The following is a 25,391-nucleotide window of genomic DNA, read 5'->3' on the forward strand; positions in this document are numbered from 1 at the left end:
AATGGGCTCCCCCCCAGAGGTTCTCTGGGGTCCAGACACAGTGCGTTCACGTGAGTCCCAGGGCAGCCCTTGGATGCAACAAATAGAGAAGGGAACCTGAGCCTTTTAACCTGGAAACAGAAAGTAGTGGACTAGGAAGCAGGAGGGTGGTCACCGCCAAAGTCCCCAGGAACAGTAAGACCTCACAGCCCACAAGAGAAGCAAAGACAGTACCAAACAGGGAAGAACTTACACAAGCCTGGCCACAGCAAGAGCTCGCTCTGCGTCTGAAGTCCCCTGGGAACACAAGAGGCTATATCAACCACTGCCCTGATACAGGTCCATATGCATAGACAAACACACTCAGGCACGCCATGCACACACACAGACACACACACACACACCAGCTGGCATTCTCTCAAACAGCTAGCCCACGGGACTAGCTCACTGTTTGAGGCCAAAAATGGACCTGGAAGGCTGAGAAAATGTCATCAATGCTGGGAATACTTTCAAACATACAAAAAAGTTGGAAAAATTTTATAGTGAACATTCATATACCCACCACTTAGATTCTACAATTAACATTTTGCTATATTTGCTCTATCATAAGGCTACTCATTGTTATCAATTTTTTACAAACCTAAACATCATTCAGGAAGTATTTCTGAAAAAATACCAAGAAATGCCCAAAGCGAGAGAAGAGAACTAGAGAATCACTACAATCCTAACACAAATCTTAACTACTCTTCAAGAAACTTAATTTCTTTTTATGGGAAATATATACAGATTATACAAAACAAAGACCATGATGTGAACAACCAATGCTAGGGGATAAAAATATACAAATCATGCCAAATAGACAGTCCCTACAATGAAGGAAATTAAATTAAATTAAATTAAACTTGAGACTGGAGGCAGGTAACAGATTGCTAATAGCTTAAACCATCTCCAACAGTGTAATCGCTCATGAGCAGATCTCTGAAAACCGTTTAAAGCAGGGTCTTCAGGAAGACTGAAGGCCGCTGTGCAATGGAGCCCAGGCGTGTAACACTGGCTCAGCACAAGGCATGAGACGGGAAATGTGCTCTGTCCCGGGATATGGTACCATCTGGAAGACGACCCTGCTCTGCTCTCTTTCGCAGGTGCGGAAGACTACTCGGTCGTCGGGAGCAACAAAGTCAACTGTGCTGAGCGCCTCTGCAAGAAAACACAAACATACAGGGCCACTCAGTGAAGAAGCAGGTTCAACCTCACCTAACCCCTGGAAGAAAACACAACAAAAGTATCACCTTGAAGGGAAAAACGGGATGCTAGAAGTACACTATACTTGAGAGAAATCAGGGTATACGTGGGAGACTTCTGAGGTGCTGATGATGGTCTATTTCCTGACCTAAGGATGGTGAGTTACATGGTCCCTCGCTTTACAGTTATTTATTAAACCGTATGCTGTGTTTTATGCACTTTCTCTGCATGGTGTTTACATTTTGCACTTTTTTTTTGAGAAAAGGAGTTTTTAATGAATTAGTCATTGCTTTGGATTCCTTCTTTCTGCAATGTTTACTTTATTATGGAACCCTCAAAATAACACAAGATACAATATATTGTGAATATCTTTCTCATATATAATTGAGTTTTTTTGCACATTTCCTTCAGTCTATAAACCCAGAAATGACCTTTTTTAGAAGAAATTTTTCTGCTCAGCTAGAAGTGACCTCATGAATCTTTGGAATCATCTGTACTTTACACTTCTTTAAGAAAATTTTATTGGAGTATAGTTGGTTTACAATGTTGTGTTAGTTTCTGCTGTACAGCAAAGTAAATCAGTTATACATATACATATATCCACTCTTTTTTTAGATTCTTTTCCCATATAGGTCACTACAGAGTATTGAGTAGAGTTTCCTGTGCTATACAGTAGGTCCTTATTAGTTATCTATTTTATATATAGTAGTGTGTCTACGTCAATCCCTATCTCCCAATTTATCCCTCCCCCACCCCTTTCCCCCCTGGTAATCATAAGTCTGTTTTCTACATCTGTGATGCTATTTCTGTTTGGTAAATAAGTTCATCTGTATCATTTTTTTAGATTCCACATATAAGTGATATCATATGATATCATATAAGTGATAACGTATGATATTTGTCTTTCTCTGTCTGACTTACTTCACTTAGTATGACAATCTCTTGGCCCACCCATGTTGCTGCAAATGACATTTCGCAATGTTATTAACGTTGAAAAAAAAAGATGTACAAAGATAAGAGGAACCTTATCTTTGCTTCAGACTTTGCCCAAATTTTCCCAGAAGATGTCACTCTGAAGTTCAGCAAAGTTGCTGTTCTTAATTACTTATCTATCATGTGCTAGGTACTGTGAGTGGAGATTTACGATATTACAGTCAATCCTCATTATTTGCAGTTGTGTATTTGCAAATTTGCCTGCTTGCTAAATTTATTTGTAACCCCCAAATCAACACTTGTGGTGTTTTCATGGTCATTCACAGACTGCAAAAAATTTCTGTCACCAATGCACACATTCCCAGATGAGGTCAAACAAGGCAACATTCCACCTTCTTGTTTCAGCTCTCATCCAGCAAACAAGTGTCTTTATGGTGGTATATTTAATGCCACTTTTTTTTTTTGCATTTTTGTGCTTTTTGTTGGTTATCTCAATGTTTAAAATGGCCCCAATCATACTGCTGAAGTGCTATCTAGTGTTCCTAAGCATAAGAAAGCTGTGGTGTGCCTTATAGAGAAAATACATGTGTTAGACAAGCTTTATTCAGGCATGAAATCATAGTGCTGTTGGTTGTGAGTTCAATGTTAATGAATTAACAGTATATGTTAAGTAATGTGTCTTTAAACAGAAAGACACATAAAACAAGGTTATATATTGATCTGAAATACATAATCAAAGAGCGTGACCAGAGGCTTACAGGAACCTAACTCTGTATTTCCCCTTAGGAGCAATGGTTCCGTATTTGCTAATTTGGTGTTCTTAGCAACTTTATAGAACATATCTATTGCAAACAACAAGAATCTCTCATGCTCTTCATAAGGAAGTTCTACAATAGGTACTAACATTATTAGCTTTCAAAGATGACTCTCACTTGGAAGGGTCCAATGTGGCAGATGGGAGAATATGCCTATCTCAAAGGCTATTCTGAGAAATAAATGGGATCTTTAATACACGTAAAGCACTTCCATAAAGGGAAGCTCTTATTATCATCCCAGCAACAAACAGATTAGAAGGTTAAAAAGGTGGGGTAATGGCAGTGACATGTTGGGAGAGGTAATCGAAGTGATCACCAACAGCAGAGACTTCTCATGACTGGCAGTAAGCAGTCTGAGAGAAGAACAACAAAAACTGAGTGTGTTTATACTATCCTTTTCTGTTTAACATCAAAATACTGAAACCCCTGTTAAAGCACTGGCGAAATCAATTCTGACACAGTCGTCTATAGGTATTGACATGGGAAAATGTCCTAATAGAAAAGTAAGTGGCAGGGACTTCCAGGGCAGTCCACTGGTTGGGACTCTGCGTTTCCACTGCAGGGGGAATGGGTTCAATCCCTGGTCGGGGAACTAGGATCCCATGTACCACACAGTGTGGCCAAAAAAAAGAAGAGAAAAGTAAGTGGCAAAACGTGTATCATGATCCCAAGTGTGTGTGTGTGTGTGTGTGTATAGGGGAGAGAGTATATATAAACATGTCATATTTTTATACACACACCTTATGAAATGTGTAAAAAGTACATGTTAATTCTCCTTGTGATTACTCTTCAAGTATGGGATTATGGGGGATTTTCATTTTTTAGGTTATATACATCTATAACATTGAATTTTTCATAACACAAAGAAAATATAAACCTAAAACAATTAAAAGACAAAATTGACAAAAGTTCTAGTGAACTTATATTAAGATTTCACAAGCGTGTATACTTTTCAAAAACCTCAAACAATACTACAACTCTCATCAAAGCAGAATCAGCCTCATCAATAAAGTATAAGCAAAACCACAACTCAGCACAATCACTTCCATTTGCAAAGGTCTTACATGTCCCTTATCTTATTTGATCCTCACTCCAACCCTGTAATTTAAGTAAAGCAGGGATTATGATTTTCCTTTTACAGCTAAAGGAACTGAGGCAGAGAGGTCAAGTGACTTGCCCAAGGTCACAGTCAGCGAGTGGCAGAGCCAGGATCAGTGCTGAAGCCATCCTGACCCCAAAGGTCCCTCCTGTACTATGAAACCTGGTGATTTATATGCCAGCAAGCCTGTGGGTAGAAGGCATTCTCAGCCTGTTTCACATCTGGCTATTTGTCATGGTCTCTGGAGAGCAGTGACTATTCTCAAGAGAGCATGTGGGGACTTCCCTGGTGGCACAGTGGTTAAGGATACGCCTGCCAATGCAGGGGACATGGGTTCGTGCCTTGGTCCAGGAAGATCCCACATGCTGCGGAGCAACTAAGCCCGTGTGCCACAACTACTGAGCCCACGTGCTGCAGCTACTGAAGCCGGTGCGCCTAGAGCCTGTGCTCTGCAACAAGAGAAGCCACCACAATAAGAAGCCTGTGCGCTGCAACGAAGAGCAGGCCCCACTCGCTGCAACTAGAGGAAGCCCACGCGCAGCAATGAAGACCCAATGCAGCCAAAAATTAATTAATTTTTTAAAAATTGGCTTATAATCAATGTATCTTTAAAAAAAAGAGATCATGTGATCCACAAAATTACACAGGTAAGGAGCACCCTGGAGGGAACTGACACCCAGGCAAGGGCAGTGGTAGCACAGTTTGGGCATGACCGGGTGTACACACAATCCTGGGACCACAGTTGCACTCACCATTGACAACTCTCTTGCACTGAAGCATTTTGAGGTCAATCAGCTCCTGCAGAGGAATCAGAGGGCACATGTCAGTCCTGGACACTTAGGTCCTGGGCATAGTGGGGAAGACCTTCATCACACACCTGATGGGGGCTAGTTGGCCTGTCACCCTACTACCAACATCAAATCATGGCTTTGGGGACACGTAGTGCTGTCCTCCCCAACCAAGCATGGCAAGCATGGGCCTAAGTGAGCTCACCTCCATCAGCTGCTCTTCCCAGGGACCTTGCAGAGTCTCGGGCCTAGAAGGATTGAGCCACTCAGGGAATCAGAGATCAGACAATAGCCTAGGATGTGGACACCTGGACTTTTCTCACCTACTAGTCTCAGCTCTAGTCCATCCTCTCAAAGAACCTCCCACCTCATCCATATGCAAATGAAAAGATGAAGGGCTCCCAGGAAACATCCAAGGACAAAAGTGGGGCCAGTGAACAGAAGCACAGGGAGGAAGATTTGAGATTGATACAGGAAAGAAAAGTCTAAAACCCCTATTCAACCTGGGTCACACTACGTGGAAATGAAAGGGGTGAGCTCCTCAGCGCTGGAGATATTCAAAGACTAAGGAAAGAAAGGAAAAAGGGAGTTCTTCAAAACCAGGATCATAAAAAACGAAAGGAAACTCAAGTCTCCTAAAGGGCTGACATTCTCTACCTCTTGGTGGGAGACAAGGCTGCTCTGCTTTGTTCAGTGATCATTTCAATAGATGTGGAAGACAGATCTGAGGAGCCAGGAACCTGTCACACTGCCCAGAAGCTCCTGCGCAGGGGTTCTGGGAAACCAGAAGAAGATAGAAAGAAACTCAGCCCTGGAACTCATCGCCATACTGACTCCCTATAAGCCTCAGCAAGTCACAACCCCAGCCGGGTGAGCACAGTGGCCTTTGCTCCCTCATGGGAGCATTTAGGGCTAAAGTGCCCAAAGGTGTCCTATGGCATCCATGGGGCTCCCCCCAGCATATCCACCATCCAGGTTAATACATGCTTTATGGGACTTCCCTGGTGGCGCAGTGGTTAAGACTCCAAGCTCCCAATGCAGGGGGCCCGGCAAGCCACAACTAAGGAGCCCACCTGCCACAACTAAGACCTGGTGTGACCAAATAAATAAATAAATAATATATATTTTTTAAAAGAATTTTTTAAAAAAAAGCATGCTCTAGGTATTTCTGTGGCTATTCTCTCTATGCTGCATCCAGGTCATCAAGTATCTGACTCACCAGGCCTGACCACACAAATCACCACCACCAAGCAGTATGGATGCACGGTTGGCATCCAAGCCCCAAGAATCAGTGTGGTGTCCCAAGGGACGGACAGACCCCAACACAGAGCCCCTGTAGGCAGTGATCCTGGTTGCAGGGGCAGGCAAGAAAGCAGGTAGACAAGTGGGCAGCACTGAGTGGCCTGTGCTTATAAAAAGAAGGTTTGCAGCCAGGCTGAGCTTCGGCTAAGAACAAGCAGAGGAAAGTGAGGCAAAACCTTGCTGGGCCCCCACCCCTGCCAGCAGTAACTTGTTCTCCTCGGGATTCCTCAAACCCCCTGCCCAGTCTACCTTCACAGCCTGAGCACTTCCTCTTTGTATGCTAGTTACAGATGCACCTGTCGTACCTTTACCATTAGACAACAAACGCCCTGAGGAAGGTTCTCGCTTCACACAAAGGTGGGCTTTGAGGACGCTGACCAGGTCCTCCTCAGGGCCCCAAGAGGAGGAGTTGAGGCAAAATGGCCCTTGAATGGTCTTATTTTCTTTTCTGTCTCCCCACTACACTGAAAGAGCCTTTGGGACCTGGACACAGTCTCATTCATCTTTGCATCACTAGCACCTAGCACGTTGCTAGTGCTCACTGAACATCTGCTGGAGCCACTTCAATGCCTTACATGCAAGCAGATGCTCACCTGGTTGTTAAGTGGAGAAATTAAATTGTCATCAATAAAACCACACGTGTGCCTGCTCACCCACACACCAACACTATTGTTTACCAATTTTATTCATTTCAATTAGCTCTTTGGTTATAGAGTAGAACCTCATAGGTTTTTTTTCACTGCATTTCATTAATTGGTGAAAACAAACATTGTTTTTCCACGTGGTAGAGTGTATCATCCATGTATCTTCCTACCAAACTGCCTTTTACATCTATACAAGTTGTGTAGAAAAAAAACTATCTTTTGTCAAATTGGATGTTATTTTTCTGTCTCAATTATCACAAATATTTTTCCTTTATCAATATCACTTCCTCAATTTTTATCATACATATCATTTTATTTCTATAGAAGAGACAACTCCAATTTTGCCACAAATAATGCCTTCTAGTTCCCAAATCTATCTCCATCACAGTTAAGAATATAATTATAGGGCTCCCCTGGTGGCACAGTGGTTACGAATCCACCTGCCAATGCAGGAGACATGGGTTTGAGCCCTAGTCCGGGAAGATCCCACATGCCGCACAGCAACTAAGCCTGTGTGCCACAACTACTAAGCCTGTGCTCTAGAGCCCATGAACCACAACTACTGAGCCATGTGCCACAACTACTGCAGCCCACGTGCCTAGAGCCCATGCTCCGCAACAAGAGAAGCCACAGCAATAACCCCACGCACCACAATGAAGAGTGGCCCCCGCTCGCCACAACTAGAGAAAAGCCCGTGTGCAGCAATGAAGACCCAATGCAGCCAAAAATAAATAAATAAATAAATTTATTTAAGAAAAAGAATTTTGATTGGTTTTTCTCTTCCTTTTAAAACTAATTTGCTTTTTAACTTATCTGAAAATTAAGGCCCTTTCTAAGTCACTTTTTATTCATATGGCTACCCAATGTTTGAACAGCATTTAATTTTAAACTGCCTTATTATATATGGGCTTATTCTTCCTTGTCTGTCACATGTTATGTTCCTATTACAACCTGCTGCCTTCATCTCCTCCATTCCACTTGGCTTGCTTTCTCTATCTGAGCTGATCTTGCTTATCACCAGTGTCTCTCCATTCTACCTTTCCATCCCCAACTCTGACCTATCTTCATAGTCTTTTAACCTCCAGTTTGGTTAAAGAATCATTGGTATATCTCAGTTTTCAGAAACACAAATAAACTCAGATTGACAAACTGTGTGATTGCCCACTCAAAAAAAAAAAAAATCACTGCCAAAATGAATAATGGGAGTTGCAAAAGGAGAGAAGGGATAGAATAAATATTTGAAGAAATAATGGCAGAAAATTTCCCAAATTTGATGAAAAACATTAATCTACACATCTAAGAGGCTCAACAAACTCCAAGTAGAATAAACTTAAAAGAGATCCACACCTAGACACATCACATTCAAACAGCTGAAAATCAAAGACAAAGAGATAATCTTGAAAGCAGCAAGAGAGAAGTGACTTACCATGTACAAGGGATTCTCAATAAGACTAACAACTGATTTTTCATGAGAAACAATGACAGCCAGAAACCAAGGAGGTGATTCACTAAAAACTATAAAATATTGTTTAAAGAAATTAAAGGAGATTTAAATAAATGAAAAGATATATCCAAACTTCCCTGGTGGTCCAGTGGTTAAGACTCCACGCTCCCAATGCAGGGGGCCCGGGTTCGATCCCTAGTCAGGGAACTAGATCCTGTATGCCACAATTAAAGATCCCGGATGCCGCAACGAAGATCCCCTGTGCCGCACTAAGACCCGGCACAGTCAACTACATAAATAAATAAATATTATTTTAAAAAAAGATATATCATGTTCAATGACTGGAAGATTTAATATTGTTAAGATAGCAATATTCCCCAAACTGATCTGTAGATTCAACACAAACCCCATCAGAATCCTAGCTGCCATTTTTGCAGAAATTGACAAGATGATCCTAAAATTCATATGGAACCTAGAATAGACAAAACAATCTTGAAATAGAAGAATAAAGTTGGAGGATTCACACTTCCTAATCTCAAAACCCACTAGCAAACTATAATAATCAAGAGGTATGGTACTGGCATAAGGATAGACACATAGACCACTGGAATAGATTTGAGAGTCCAGATACAAACCAAAACATCTATGACCAACTGATTTTTGACAAGAGTATCAAGACAATTTATTGGGGAAAGAACTGTCTTTTTAACAGGTGCTGGGACAACTGGATATCCACATGCAAGAAAATGAATTTTTTTTTTTTTTTTTTTTTTTTTTGATCCGCGGGCCTCTCCCTGTTGTGGCCTCTCCCATTGCGGAGCACAGGCTCCGGACGCGCAGGCTCAGCGGCCATGGCTCACAGGCCCAGCCACTCCGCGGCATGTGGGATCTTCCCGGACCGGGGCACGAACCCGTATCCCCTGCATTGGCAGGCGGGCTCTCAACCACTGCGCCACTAGGGAAGCCCAAGAAAATGAATTTTGATCCCTACCTCATAACGTACAAAAATTAACTCAAAAAAAAAATTAACTCAAAATGTATCCAAGACCTAAGTGTAAGAGCCAAAACTATAAAATTCATAGAAGAAAACCGAAGTATAAATCTTTGTGGCCTTAGCTTAAGCAATAATTTCTTAGAGATGATACCAAAAGCACAAACAACAAAGGAAAAAATTAGGTAAATTGGACTTCATTAAAATTAAAAATTTTTGCATTGATGCAAAAAAATTTTGCATCAAAGGATACTATCAATAAATTGAATCAGGGACTTCCCTGGTGGGGCAGTGGTTGAGAATCCACCTGCCAACAAAGGGGACATGGGTTTTATCCCTGGTCCGGGGAGATCCCACATGCCACAGAACTGCTGAGCCCGCGCACCACAACTGCTGAGGCCCATGCACCTAGAGCCCATGCTCCACAACAAGAAAAGCTGCCACGGTGGGAGGCCCACACACTGCAATGAAGAACCAATGCAGCCACACACACACATAAAAAAAGTGAATCAACTATACTTAAATAAAATTTTAAAAAATAAAAATAAAGTCTTTAAAAAAAAATAACATGGAAAAGACGATCCACAGAATGGGAGAAAATATTTGCAAATCATGTATCTGATAAAGGTCTAGTATCCAGAATATATAAAGAACTCTTACAACTCTTAAAATAAAAAGACAAATAACTCGATTTAAAAATAGGCATAGCATAAAAAGAAACGAAATTGAGTTATCTGTAGTGAGGTGGATGGACCTCGAGTCTGTCATACAGAGTGAAGGAAAAGAGAGAAAAACAAATACCATGTGCTAACACATATATATGGAATCTAAAAAAAAAATGGTCTGATGAACCTAGGGGCAGGACAGGAATAAAGACGCAGGCGGAGAGAGTGGACTTCAGGACACAGGGAGGGGGAAGGGTAAGCTGGGAAGAAGTGAGAGAGTAGCATTGACATATATATACACTTCCAAATGTAAAATAGCTAGCTAGTGGGAAGCAGCTGCATAGCACAGGGAGATCAGCTCAGTGCTTTGTGACCACCTAGAGGGGTGGGATAGGGAGGGTGGGAGGGAGGTGCAAGAGGGAGGGGATATGGGGATGTGGATACATATAGCTGATTCACTTTGTTATACAGCAGAAACTAACACACCACTGTAAAGCAATTATACTCCAATAAAGATGTTTAAAAATAAATTAATTAAAATGGGCATAGGATATGAACAGACATTTCTCCAAAGAAAATATATTAATGGACAATAAACATAAGAAAAGATGCTCAACATCATTATTCATTAGGAAATGCAAATCAAAACCACAATGAGGGGAATTCCCTGGCAGTCCAGTGGTTAGGACTCCACATTCTCACTGCCAAGGGCCTGGGTTCAATCCCTGGTGCAGCCAAAAAAGAAAAATAAAACCTATCTTTAAAAAAAAAAACAACACAGTGAGATACCATTTCAGAGCTACTAGGATGGCTATAATCAAAAAGACAGTAAGGGACTTCTTTGGCGGTCCAGTGGTTAAGACTCCAAGCTTCCACTGTAGGGGGGCACAGGTTCAATCCCCGGTTGGAGAACTAAAGCTCCCACATGTCGCACGGCACAGCCAAAAAAAAAAAAAAAGGTTCTCTGTTTCTTTAAAAAATAAAAAGACAATAAGTGTTGGCAAGGGTATAGAGAAATTGGAAATTTCATACACCACTAATGATAATGCAAAATGGTACAGCTGCTTTGGAAAACAGTCAGGCTGTCCCTCAAATGTTTAAACATAGAGTTACCATATGATCCAGCAATTCCATTCTTAGGTATATACCCAAGAGAAATGAAAACATGTCCACACAAAAACATGTACACACATGTTAATAGCAGCATGGTTCATAACAGCCAAAAGGTAGAAATAATCCAAATGTCTATCAATTGATGAACCAATAAACCAACTGTGGTATAAACATACAATTGACTATTAATCAGTCATTAAAAGGAATGAAGTGCTGATACATGCAATGATATGCAATGCAAAGAAACCAGACACAAAAGGCCATATATCACATGATCCCATTTATATGAAATGTCCCAAACTGGCAAAGCTATAGAGACAGAAAGTAGACTAGTGGTTTCCAGGGACTGGGGGAGGAAGAAATTGGGGAGTGATTGCTAATGGATATAAGGTTTCTTTTTGGTGTGATAAAAATGTTCAAAAATTGATTGCAGGGTGGATACACAATTTCGTAAATACACCAAAAGCCAATGAATTGTACACCTTAAATTGTTGATTTATATGCTATGTGAACCATATCTCAAAAAAGTTGTTAAAAAATGCTGAGAGGAACAATTTTGGGTCAATTGGCAAAACTAGAATATGGAAGATAGATCAGAAAAAAGTATCAGTATTAAATTTACTGAAGATGATGGCTGTATAACAATTGTATAGAAGAATGACTTTATTCTTAGAAAATATCAATGAAGTATTTGAGAAGTAAGATATCATAGTGTATGAAACTTACTCTCAAATAGTTAAGGAGAAAATACTTCTCAAATTATAAAACAAATCAAGCAAAATGTTGACAGTAGGTCAGTCTGGGTAAAGGGTATATGGATGTTCTTTGTCCGTTCCTGCAACTTTTTCTATAAATAATTTTTTTTCTAAGTTTTAAAAAATTACCCATTCTAGACAAAGACTTGAATATAAACTTCTTCAAAGATGATATACTGTATGCTAACACATATATATGGAATCTAAAAAAAAAAAAAAACATTGTTATGAAGAACCTAGGGGCAGGACAGGAATAAAGATGCAGGTGTAGAGAATGGACTTCAGGACACGTGGAGGGGGAAGGGTAAGCTGGGATGAAGTGAGAGTGGCATAGACATATATACACTACCAAATGTAAAATAGTTAGTGGGAAGCAGCTGCATAGCACAGGGAGATCAGCTCCGTGCTTTGTAACCACCTAGAGGGGTGGGATAGGGAGGGTGGGAGGGAGACACAAGAGGGAGGAGATATGGGGATATATGTATACATATAGCTGATTCACTGTGTTATACAGCAGAAACTAACACACCATTGCAAAGCAATTATACTCCAATAAAGATGTTAAAAAAGAAAGATATACTGATGGCCAAGAAGCATATAAAAACATATAAAAACATGCTCAACAACACTAATCATCAGAGAAATGCAAATCAAAACCACAATGAGCTATCACTTCATACCCATTAGCATGGGTACTATCAAAAAAAAAAGAGAAAATAGCAAGTGTTGGCAAAGATTTTAGAAACTGTGGACTGCTGGTGGGATTGTAAAATGGCGCAAAAGACAGGGAAAACAGTATGGAAGTTCCTCAAAAAATGAAAGTATCCTACTTCTGGGTATATATATATATATAACTATATATATATATATATATATATATATATATATCCCAAAGACTTGAAAGCTGGATCTCAAAGGAGTATCTGCACACCTACATTCACAACACTATTCAAAATAGCCAAGAGATAGAAGCAACCCAAATGTCCATTGACAGATGAATGGATGAATGGATAAGCAAAAGGTAGTATACATATTACATAATATAATATTATTCAACCTAAAAATGGAAAGAAATCCTGTTACATAGTACAACATGGATGAACCTTGAGGATATTATGCTAAGCGAAATAAGGCAGTCACAAAAAGACAAATATTGCATATTTCCACTTACATAAGGTAGCTAAAGTATTCAAATTCATAGAAACAGAAAGTAGAATGGTGGTTACCAGGGGCTGTGGGGAGGGGAGTTGTTGTTTAATGGGCATAGAGTTTCAGTTTTGCAAGATGAAAAGGTTCTGGAGATCTGTTTCACAGCTACTGAACTGTACACTTAAAAACGGTTAATATGGTAAAATTTATGTTATGTGTTTTTTGCCACAGAAAAAAATTTAAGTACCCATTTTGGTAATCGAGGTCTCTTAAGAATATTGCCTTCTCCCTTCATCCTGCCTATTAAAAGGTAGGTGTCCTCTCATGTCTGGGCCACTGGAGTCCTGTTGGTTTTGGTTTTTTGTTTTTATTTAATTTTTATTTGAGTGTAGTTGATTTACAATGTTGTGTTAGTTTCTGCTGTACAGCAAAGTGAATCAGTTATACATATACATATATCCACTACTTTTTAGATTCTTTTCACATATAGGTCATTACAGAGTATTGAGTAGAGTTCCCTGTGCTATACAGTAGGTTCTTATTAGTTACCTATTTTATATATAGTAGTGTGTATATGTCAATCCCAATCTCCCAATTTATCCCCCTCTCTTTCCCCCAGGTAACCATAAATTTGCTTTGTACATCTGTGACTCATTTCTGTTTTGTAAATAAGTTCATTTGTACCATTTTTTTAGATTCCACATATAAGTGATATCATATGATATTTGTCTTTTCTCTGTCTGATTTACTTCACTCAGTATGACAATCCATGGTCTGTCCATCCATTGTTCTTATGAAAAGGAAAAGGGGGCTTCCCTGGTGACGCAGTGGTTAAGAATCCACCTGCCAGTGCAGGGGACACGGGTTCGAGCCCTGGTCCAGGAAGATCCCACATGCCACGAAGCAACTAAGCCCGTGCGCCACAACTACTAAGCCTGCGCTCCAGAACCCATGAGCCACAAATACTGAAGCCCGCGCGCCTAGAGCCTGTGCTCCGCAACAAGAGAAGCCACCGCAATGAGAAGCCCATGCACCGCAACGAAGAGTAGCCCCCGCTCTCCACAACTAGAGAAAGCCTGCATGCAGCAACGAAGACCCAACGCAGCCAAAAATAAAACAAATAAATAAATTTTTTAAAAAAAAGGAATAGTTAAGTGACATCTGATGAACCCCTAGAAAACTCCATCAATAGGGCAGACCTTGGTGGGGAATCAGACTACTGCTCCCTTAACCTTTGCTGAGCTGGTTCATCCTTTCTTCACCTCCAACTGCTGAGGGTTCTGCAGGCCTTTTAAGGAGGTGCCTGTATGCCTGGTATGCCCTAGGTCCTACACGAGGTCCTGAGAGGTGGATGGTGTGGTTTGACGATCTAACCCACAGATGGGTCACCTCAGGGGAACACAGTAAGTTCATCTACACAGCTGGCCTGCAGAGCAACTCTGGATCCACCAGGGGGCACCAGGCGCCATGCTGTGCCTTTCCCAGTACTCAGGGCCCAGTTTCCAGAGACCTACTCACCACAGGCAGGGGCCAGTTGGCCTGCCCACCGGCCTCTGCTCCACAGCAGCTAGGTCTGGGTAAAGAGCCTAGGTCTCTTCTGGCAGAGGTCCCTTAATTTGTTCATAAGCTATACTGACTCTCCCAGAGCAAGTGCTCATCAAACATACAAAGGGTTTTAATCAGTATTTACTCTGCTCCAAACTCAAGCAGAGCCCTGGAAGAATGGATTAGTCACAATCATGAGGAAAACCAAGCTTTGACCAATTAGGAGAGTCACATCCTGAAGTCACCGCATAAATCCTGGGACCATGACTTCCCAAGTGCTTGAAAACAACCCTAAGAATTCTCAACAAAGCATCTGATGAAGCATCCGGAATCTGCGGGTCAGCTCTGTTTCTCACTACCCAGCTTCCGCGACCTCATCACAGACGGATTCCCCCAGGGCTATAAGCACATAGTGGCTGTCTAGAGCATGACACCGTGCTGTCATACACCCACTCACTTCCATCCTGGTGTTTCACTCCACATTATCTCCAGGTGAATACAACTCCACCCTCTGGGTCCCAGAAAAATGCTGCTCGCATAGGAAAAGTGAAGGCCAAGGAGGCTGAATGTGTCAATGTAGGCACTACTGCCTTTTCCTCAATTTTAGCAACCCTCAGAATCTTGCCCCAGAATAAGTTTGAGCCCAGGTGAGCTGGTGCTTTAAAGGCCTGAAGCCCTTACCACCACTTGGTCTAAGAGAAGAAACCAGCAGGATGGCCACCGCAGAGACATAAATGAATCTGAAAATAAAGGGTTAGCACTCAATGGACCCACTCTTACTTTTCGTGACAGCACAAGATTAGGGAGAGTAGGGACATGAAGGGTCATCAGAGTAAGCAAATAATTGATGGAGACAGTATGCGAAGGACGGGTAGAGAGAAGAGGGACACTATACATCCCGGGCCTTGAAGCAACCATGGGGGGGCTACAGCTGGACAGAGATGGAGCTGGGGCAGCAGGGAAGAAGCAGGGGGCTTCATCCTTGAGTCTGAGTCATCCCACAGGACCCTATGGGTAAACATGGACTAAGTGGATGAAGAGCTAGCATGCACCCTCTGTCCTGGGGTGGAGGAGAATCACAAGTGATGAAAGGTAACAGCTGTTCTCTGGGATTTCATCTTTTTGGTTCCCAAGACCTCAGAATCTGAGTCCCTGATTCTTCATAGTTCCTCCTCCCAATCCCCTTCCAAATCCAAGAGGTTTTTTCTGGAGGCCAAGGAGAGTGCTGGCCAGAAAAGGCTATACCTAACCCATGGCTGACCACCCTGGGGCCAGAGTGTAGGCTCAAGGGTTGAGTGACCAGATGAATATGCTCAGCACACTACCACATTCCCCTGGGACTGGCCCCTGGGAACAGGCTCCTCCCTGCCGTAGGCACGTTCTGGCAGCCTGGAAGATTTATGGATGTACACTAACAGCCCAGCTCACATGTTTGAGACCTCCTCACCTCTACTTCAACAAACCACTTAAAAGTCAGGTCTTGGGTCTCTGTGACCCTAAACTCTGGAAAATCCCTTTCTGACTCCCACCTTTGGACAACACATACCCCCTCCTTCCCATTTCACCTTGTCAGCACCCTAGATGCCTCTGCCCCTGCCCTGCTGTAGATACTGGCATGCCAATCCCTGCCATGGACATCCCCCTGCCAGGCTTCTCAAACTCTCCTTCCTACAAAGCTGCAAACCAGTATCACTGTGCACACCTGCCTGCCAGGCACATCTCCCAGTGCCCATTCCCCATGGGAATAGGACCAAAACACCTTCACTTCCTTTCCTCAGGTCCCTAGCCCACACTTGCCACCCTCATTTCCAACAGAAGACTGACTTCCTACATCTTGTAAAACAAGTCTCTCAGGCAAAACCCCTCAGTTTCCCTCCCTTTCATCATCTTCGCCCTCTCCTCCTTGCCCTATCTCAGAGGAAGGCAGGTCCTACCACCTCATCAAGAATCCTGTCCCCTCCAAGACCTGGCCCTACAAATCCCCCTAATGCCCCAAATCTTCAGGCCTCCCCTCATTGTTAAGCCCTTCTTCCTATGCTACAAACAAGCAAGTTACCTACAAACAACTCCATTCACCCATCTTCCTTCACCTCCAGCTATACACTTCCTCCCTTCACCTCTTGAATTTCTGGGGGATAGTCAGCAGCCTTATTTCTACTTTCTCATTTTGCTGCTTACCCCTCAATCCATTAACCCCTCAAGTGTTCACATCTATGTGCCACAGCTGTCCCCTAATCAGGTAATTTCCTTTTTCTAAATTTATTTATTTATTATTTTATTTATTTATTTTGGCTGCACTGGGTCTTAGCTGCGGCACACGGGATCTTCGTCGCAGCATGCAGGCTTCTTAGTTGCGGCAGGCAGACTCTTAGTTGTGGCATGCCTGCGGGATCTAGTTCCCTGACCAGGGATCAAACCCAGGCCCCCTGCATTGGGAGTGCGGAGTCTTACCCACTGGACCACCAGGGAAGTCCCTACACCAGTGTCTTTCTTTTCAATTAAACTTCTTTTCCTTTAATATTTATTTATTTATTTTGGCTGCGCCAGGTCTCATTTGCAGCATGCGGGATCTTCGTTTCAGTGTGTTTAGTTACAGCATGCGGTATGTTTAGCTGCGGCACGCAGGCTCTTAGTTGTGGCATGCAGGCTTCTTAGTTCAGCATGCGAACTCTTAGTTGCGGCATGCATGTGGGATCTAGTTCACCGACCAGGGATCAAACCCGGGCCCCCTGCATTGGGAGCGCAAAGTCTTAACCACTGGACTACCAGGGAAGACCCTACACCAGTGGCTTTCTTTTCAATTAAACTTTTTATTTTGAGATAATTGGAAGTTCACATGCAATTGTAAGAATATGAGATTCTATGTACCCATTGCCCAATTTCTCCTCATGGTAACATCTTGAAAAACAGTAGTACAATATCACACCCAGGATGTTGACACAGAATAGTTCCACCACCACAAGGATTCCCTGTGTTTCCCTTTTATAGACACAGTCCTCACCCCACTGCTGGTGGCTCTTAAAGATGGAAATATCAGAAGCACTGGGGTAGTTTCTCTAACCTCTCACACCGACTAGAGGGACATATCAGGATTGGGGATTGCGGGGGAAGCTGCCCAGATAATTCTGATGCATGCCCAACTGAGAACCACTGCTCCCAGTCCCTACCCAATATCAGCTACTCCTGTAACTCTATTTTTCCTAGAAGATGCTTTCTAAACCTGGGTCTCAAGTCTTAACATTCTCCACAGCAGCCAGCCAGTAGCTGGTCCACTAGCTACTGCCACCAGAAAATCCTATGGTTCCCAAAACCAACCCCATCCAGCTTCCCTGGCCTGAATCTGGTCCTTTTCCTCCTCTTCCTGATCTTGAGTTCACTCATTCATGTATTGAATGTGTATTAACTCCTATGGGGGCTACAGCAGTAACCTGACACGATGCTCATCTAGCCACCTGGCCCAGGTGTCCCACAATGCCTCTGTGCTGCCCAGGCTCCTGGTCCTCAGCAGGGCTCACAGGATTCCTGCGTGTTTGTCTTCTGCTGCCTTCAGTGAGCACCTGTGAAGGGACAGCCCATTCTGCCTCCTCTGACTCCTGACCGCTCCCACCCACAGATGGGGAGGCTGCACCTGTGGAAGAGCTCTCCGGGAAGATCAGGAGCCCCTTACCTCACAGTACACAATGTCCGCTCCATAGTCCAGGGCCAGCAGCCGCATTGGGAGAGTCCCTACCCGAACCATAGGGGCTAAGATGAGTTTGTTGTGGTAGCACATAGAGAGGCTGTTCACAATCATTCCTGAAGAAAGAGAGTCAGAAATTCAAACGGAGAAAATCTCTTCTGTTATCCAGAGAAGGCTTTCCTTCTTCTTTCCAACACATAGTATTTGGTTTTCCTTTTCTTTTATCGTAAAAATAATGCATGCTCATTTATGCATCCAACAAATATTTATTAAGTGTCTACTCTGTACCAGTCACTGTCCTAGTCTTTGGGGGTACATTAGAGAAGGAAACAGACAAAGATTCTTACTCTGGTAGAGCTTTCATTCCAGTGGGGAAAAAGGCAAAAACAATAAGCATAATAAATAAATTACATAGTATGATGGAAAATTGATAGTGCTATAGAGTAAAAAAGAGCAGGGAGAAAGGAGATTGAAAACACTGCAGATGGGTTAAAATTTTTTTCCAGTTTCATTAAGATAAAATTAACATATGATATTGTATTAGTTTAAGCTGTACAACATAAAGATTTCACATATGTATATATCACCAAATGATTACCACAATAAGTTTAGATAATATCTATCACCTCACAAAATTTTTTTCTCATCATAAGAACCTTTAAGATCTCTCTTTGCAACTTTCAGGATACAATACAGTATTACTGGGACTTCTGCGGTGGCACAGTGGTTAAGAATCTGCCTGCCAGTGCAGGGAACAAGGGTTCGATCCCTAGTCTGGGAAGATCCCACATGCCACGGAGCAACTAAGCCCGTGCGCCACAACTACTGAGCCTGCGCTCTAGAGCCCGCGAGCCACAACTACTGAGCACACGTGCCGCAACTACTGAAACCTGCGCACCTAGAGCCAGTGCTCCGCAACAAGAGAAGCCACCACAATGAGAAGCCTGTGCACCGCAACGAAGAGCAGCCCCCCTCACCGCAACTAGAGAAAGCCCACGTGCAGCAACGAAGACCCAACACAGCCAAAAATAAACAAATAAATAAATAAATAAAATTTTAAAAGAAAAAAGATACAATACAGTATTGTTAACCATAGTTGCCATGCTGTACATTACATCCCAGAATGTATTTGTCTTGTAACTGGAAGTTTCTATCCTCTGACCACCTTCACCCATTTCCCCCCCACCTCATCGCCATAGGTTAAAATTTTAAATAGAGAAGCCCAGATAAGCTTCAATGACAAGATGAAATCTGAGCAGAGATTTGAGTTAGCCAAGTTGGTATCTAGTGGAAGAGTGCACAGGAGAAGAAAGGGCCAGTGCAAAGACCCTGGGGCAGGAGCTTGTCTGGTGTGTTAGAAGAACAGGAAGGAGGCCACTGTGGTTGCAGCACAGAAAGGAGAAGAGAGTAATGGAAGTCAGATACACAAAGGATGGAGAGCAGTAAGCAGATAGGACACAGTGATCAGACCCCGAGTGGCCTTGTAGGACGCTCTGCAGGCTTTGTTAGCTCTTCACGATAGGAGCCAGTGAAGGGTTTTAAGGAGAGGAGTGGCATGACTGATCACATTCCCCATTATCACGATGACTGCTGTATGAAAAACAGACTGTGGGGGCCACAGCAGACACAGGCAGATCAGTTAGAATGCTCTTCAGTCACCGATGTCAGAGATGATGGTGGCTCAGGACAGAGAGATAGTAGGGGAGGTGGTGAGAAGCGGTCACATTCTAAAAATATTTTAAAGGTAGAGCAACAGGAGTAAATCGAAGAAAATCAAAATCCCATGTCCCAGAGATAACTGTTAATTTATTTATTCTAAGCAAACATGGTCCCCTCTAAAAACCGCAAAGCTTGCTAACTTTTTACTCCTCAGCCTACTCCGGCCTGGCCTCCCCCTCTGCCACTCTCCCAAAACTGCTCTGATTAAAGTCACCAATTACCTCGAAGTTGCTCAATCTATGAGACACTGACCTGTCCTCAATCTTGTTTTGCTAGCAGCACATGGCATGGTTGAGCTTCCCCTCTTCCTTGATCTCTCTCCTCCCTGGGTTCGTCGATGGCACACTCTCCCAGTTTTTCTCTCTACCCCAGCTTTTCAGTCTCTTTTGCTGGTTTCACCTCCTCCCCTCACAGGTTGAGGCTGCTCCTTAGTCGTGGGCCCTCTTCCCTTCTAATTTCACACATCCTCCCTCACAAATTTATTCACTCGCATGGTTGAAAATAGCGGCCATGATCATCTCCAAAGGCATCCCAACCTCACACCAACTGCTCAAAACACATCCCCACTCGGATGTCTTAAGGGCATCTTCTACTCAACATGTAGAAAACAAAGCCTTGATCTTCCCTCCTAAGCCTTGTCCTCTGTCTCCAATTATTTATTCAACAGACACTTACTGAGCCCCTAAGATATGCCAAGCACTGGTAGGCACTAGAGATAAAATGATGAAAGGGATACTTACAAATATGTTATAGAAAGGGAACTTACAAATATGTGTGAAATTAAAACTGTGTATGGTGCTATGAAGGAGCAGTTATGTAAGGCTGTGGGAGTCTATGTCAGCAGGGAAGAGACTCATGGGGGTTGAGGAGGGCCTCCCTTAAGAAATAATCTCTGGGGACTTCCCTGGTGGTGCAGTGGTTCAGAATCTGCCTGCCAGCACTATTTACAATAGCCAGGACATGGAAGCAACCTAAGTGTCCATCGACAGACGAATAGATAAAGAAGATGTGGCACATATATACAATGGAATATTACTCAGCCATAAAAAGAAACAAAACTGAGTTATTTGTAGCGAGGTTGATAGGCCTAGAGTCTGTCATACAGAGTGAAGTAAGTCAGAAAGAGAAAAACAAATACCGTATGCTAACACATATATATGGAATCTAAAAAAAAAAAAAAAAAAAGGTTCTAATGAACCTAGGGGTAGGACAGGAATAAAGACGCAGACATAGAGAATGGACTTGAGGACACAGGAAGGGGGAAGGGCAAGCTGGGATGAAGTAAGAGAGTAGCATTGACATATATACACTACCAAATGTAAAATAGACAGCTAGTGGGAAGCAGCTGCATAGCACAGGGAGATCAGCTCAGTGCCTTGCGACCACCTAGAGGGGTGGGATCGGGAGGGTGGGAGGGAGACGCAAGAGGGAGGGGATATGGGGATATACGTATGCATATAGCTGATTCACTTTGTTATACAGCAGAAACTAACACACCATTGTAAAGCAATTATACTCCAATAAAGATGTTTAAAAAAACCAAACAAACAAAGAATCCGCCTGCCAATGCAGGGGACACAGGTTTGCTCCCTGGTCCGGGAAGATCCCACATGCCGCGGAGCAACTAAGCCCGAGAGCCACCACTACTGAGCCCATGCGCCACAACTACTGAAGCCCGCACGCATAGAGCCCGTGCTCCACAACAAGAGAAACCACTGCAGTGAGAAGCCCGTGCACCGCAACAAAGAGTAGCCCCTGCTCATCACAACTACAGAAAGCCCACGCACGGCAATGAAGACCCAACGCAACCAAAAATTAATTAATCAATTAATTAAAACTTATATTAAAAAAAGGAAGAAAAGAAAGAAAAAAATCTCTGCTGGGAATTCCCTGGTTGTCCAGTGGTTAGGACCCTGTGCCTCCAGTTCAGGGGGCCTGGGTTCAATCCCTGGTTGGGGAACTAAGATCCTGCAAGCTGGCGTCACAGCCCAAATAAAAATGAAATAAAATAAAATATAATAAAAGAAAACAAGAAAGAATCTCTGATTTAAGGTCTAAAGGGTGAGAAGGTGTTTATCAGGTCAATATGTGGGGAGAAAATTTTTCCCATTTCAGTAAGTAGCACCTCCATTTACCCAGTTACACATCCTTAATCCACATTCCCCACATCCAATTCATCACTATCTCCTATTCACCTCCAAGCCATCACTAACCTTCCAAATATGACTCTAACCTGCCTGCTTTACTCCATCTGCAAGGCCACCACTGTGCACAAAGCCAGTCTCCTAATGAGTCTCCCCAAATCTACTCCTGCCCCCTCCTATCCATTCTCTTACAATAGCCAGTATGGTGTCTGAAAAAGGCATCTCTGCTAACACCACTTCTCTGTTTATACCCTGCAATGGCTTCCCACCAAGTTTAGGATAAATCCCAAGCAGATGATGGACGGGAGGTTGAAAGACAAGAAGGAAGTAGGGTGTTAGGTTAGAAAGAGGGATAAAGGGTCTAGGCAAACGGCGAAAAGGGCTGAAAAGAAAATGATCAGCACCTGTACAACAGTCCTGATGCAGGCAGGAAAATGCAGGAATAGTGAAGGAATACCAATAGCCACTTTTATTTCTGCAATGCCTTTGCAATTCCCAAAGTGCTTCATTTATAACTGTGATTCTCAAACCTAGCTGTACATTAGAATCATCTGGAGAGATTTTAAAAACTACCAATGGCCAGGCCTCACCCCAAGCCAATTAAATCAGAATATACAGTTCACTAAGGCAGGAATTTTGTCTGTTTTGCTCACTGTCCATATGAAAAGTACCTGGCAGATACATGGTGCTCAGAAAATATTTACTGAATGAATAAATGAATGAAGGAATGTACCACTATCACCTGAGATCCAAGGAAGAATTCTTTTCAAACCTTAGGGAGTAAACAGGCAACGTCAGTTACCATGGCAGCCCTTGGAAAAACATTACCGAGTGACACTAACACTCCCAGGAGCCTACATTTGTTTCCACAATAAGTAAACCTTTCTTATTTCTAAAGTACTATACTGTGAAATATGCATCTCAGTAACAACTAGAGGTTACTCAATGTCTGCTGTGACCAGGAGGAAAAGAGAAGGGCCTTACACAGTATCTAAAGCAATGACAAGAAGAAACTAGGGTCCATGGGCAGAGACAGACAGGCTCAGACAGGCTCCAATCCCTATGACATTCTGAGGTGATCACATTGTAAGGGCTCGAGCATGAGAAAGCAGCCACTAACCAGCTACCCTGTCTCAAATATTTGGAGAAGGTCAATGCAAATACATACCTATGTATTATTCTTTTCTGATAATTCTTTCAGTGTATCCCTTCTGGCTTTGTGCAAAGCGATTCTTTGTTTTGTACCTGAAAAATAAGTGGCACATGTAAACGGATGACACATGTCAGAGCAGACATCCAAGGAGCTCTTCAGCTAACGAACGAGGAGCTCCGAGTTCTGGGAAAGAATCGTAAAAGTAGTGTAGAATCACAATATCTTAGAGCATCCTTTATATCAACTCCCCTCTATCATATCACCAATCAGTGGTCATCAGCCTATACATGAACTTTGCAGTGACAGAAAACCCAGCACTCTCTAGACAGATCTAGGCATTTCTAGTTGCTACAGCAGAGTCTATATCAAATTCAGAATCTGACTCCCTGTCAAGCATCAGTCCCAGTCTGCCTTCTGGAATGGTACACCCCATGCCACACCTCATCTCTTTTCCATCTGGCACATTTCCCAAACACATGAGGACAATTTTTTTCTTCCTAAAGTTCTCTTCTCCCACGTCACCCTCCTAAATCACTCCTTCCTGTGTTTATAACTTTCAGGAGCCCCCAAGGTTTTCTCATCCCAAGGACATGACAAGCAACGGCATCAGTGTGCCTGCTACAGATTCTGGGAAAGGGGCAGGGCCACACAAGAGTCTGGCAAATGTGACTGACCACCTGTAGTGAGAGTACATGTGACAACCTCAGCCTCTCTTCAGTCCTCAGCCTCTACCCAAGGTTTCTCCATAGCACACTCTTGACATTTGGGGCCAGATAATTTTTGCGGGTGGTGGGGAGGGCTGTCCTACGCCTTGTACGATATGTAGTAGCATCCTGGCCTCTACCCACTAGAGGTCTGCAGCACCCCACCCCACCCCCCGGATGTGACGAAGAAAAATGTCTCCAGCCATTGTCAAATGTCCTGGGGGAAGGGTGAGGGCAAAATCACCCTCACGCAAGAGCCACTGCTCTATCCAATGACTGTTCACCCATGAGTACTCAAAACTCTCTCCTCTGCTGGCTTAACAGGTAACTCTCCAGAAAGTCTATCGTGTATCAAAATGCTATTTGAAATTTAATAGTATTTATCTCTATAACGGTATCTAATGTAAGTAAGACTCTTTCTCCAGATGTTAAGAACCTCTCAGGTGGTTAATCCACATTTACCTTATCTCCTACCCCAGGCACTGGAAATTACAGAAATGATCTGACACCCATTTTCGGGATCCGTTCAAGAAGTACCAGTAGTGTAAGGCTTTTTGGCAACCTGAACAACTGAATTCAAGTAAAATATTCTGCCTGACCATGGTTTTGTGAGACAAGCCACAAACCTGTGGCAGGACCCTCCTCGCTGCTATTTACGGAATTGAGGTATCTGACTGGAAAGCCGGTGGAGGTGAACTAGCCAAGAAAGCAGTGGGTTCAGGATGAGAAGTTGGAAAGGGTGACAAGGGAGGGGAGAATGACTCTCAGCTGAAAAGAAAGGGGAAAAGTACCAAGCGATGAGTTCTCTTGACTGTAGAGAAGATACGCTGAAGGCCATCAGCTTGCCCTCGGGGCCCTCAGCTCTCTGGGGAGCTCTAAGGGACGGGTGAGCCTGGATCTACGACTCCGGACTCCTGGTCTCGGCCCCCAGGCCTGACCATTCGCTCAGACTCTCAATAAATACTGGTAAAGTTACAGGGGGAGACCCGAACTGGCCAAGCCATGACAGGGGCTGTGAGGGCGACAAAAGAGCATTGCAGGGATCGGACATGGGATCGCCACAAGCCCTCCGCCCTCCTGGTTCGTAATGACAGGGCCCTATCGCCGCGTATCGCCGGACCCCGGTCCTGCCTCCATCGCGCACCCTTCCCCAAGGTTGGCCGGGGCCTGGAGTCACCATCCCCTGTTCGGACCTACAGACCTCGCCGCTGCTGAGCTCTACAGATCCCGCTCCTTCCACACAGTTCGCCAGTTCCGCGGGCCTTACTGAGCCGCGCCAGCCACCGTCCGCGAGGCCTTGGCGCGCCCGTGACGTCACTGTCGTGAGCCTCTCCCGCACCAAGGGGAGTATGGCTCTAGCGTGGCGGCTGCGGCTGTTGTCGCTCGCGGCTCGGTTGCTTCTGGCGCCTCGCCGGGACCTGACGGTCCGCGGTCCCAACGAGCCCCTGCCCGTGGTGCGCATTCCGCGGGCTCTACAGCGGCGGCAGGGAGAGCGGCAGAGGGGGGAGGGGGGCGCCCCCCCGCCCGG

The 25,391-nt window shown here is 43.7% G+C and overlaps 2 protein-coding genes across 4 annotated transcripts in view; one reads left to right on the forward strand and one right to left on the reverse strand.

Annotated features, from left to right (window-relative positions):
• DUS2 (dihydrouridine synthase 2) overlaps positions 1-25,110 on the reverse strand; it is a 43,524-nt gene extending 18,414 nt beyond the window's left edge. Inside the window, exons 1-6 of one of the 3 annotated variants that reach the window (XM_007457249.1) lie at positions 25,065-25,110; positions 23,175-23,251; positions 18,132-18,259; positions 4,821-4,866; positions 1,085-1,176; positions 233-276 (exon numbers count right to left, since the gene is read on the reverse strand). In XM_007457249.1, the coding sequence (XP_007457311.1) occupies positions 233-276; positions 1,085-1,176; positions 4,821-4,866; positions 18,132-18,257 (308 nt within the window). In that variant the 5' untranslated portion in view covers positions 18,258-18,259; positions 23,175-23,251; positions 25,065-25,110. Of the gene's footprint in view, positions 1-232; positions 277-1,084; positions 1,177-4,820; positions 4,867-18,131; positions 18,261-23,174; positions 23,252-25,064 lie in introns of those variants that run through there. The other 2 variants (XM_007457250.1, XM_007457251.1) reach the window with 2 other exon arrangements.
• Positions 25,111-25,212: 102 nt separating this feature from the next.
• DDX28 (DEAD-box helicase 28) overlaps positions 25,213-25,391 on the forward strand; it is a 1,754-nt gene continuing 1,575 nt past the window's right edge. Inside the window, exon 1 of the mRNA XM_007457322.1 lies at positions 25,213-25,346. Coding sequence (XP_007457384.1) covers positions 25,213-25,346 — 134 coding nt within the window. The remainder of the gene's footprint in view (positions 25,347-25,391) is intronic.

The sequence above is a fragment of the Lipotes vexillifer genome, unplaced genomic scaffold, assembly GCF_000442215.2.
Source record: "Lipotes vexillifer unplaced genomic scaffold, Lipotes_vexillifer_v1.1 scaffold504, whole genome shotgun sequence".
Lineage (NCBI taxonomy): Eukaryota > Metazoa > Chordata > Mammalia > Artiodactyla > Lipotidae > Lipotes > Lipotes vexillifer.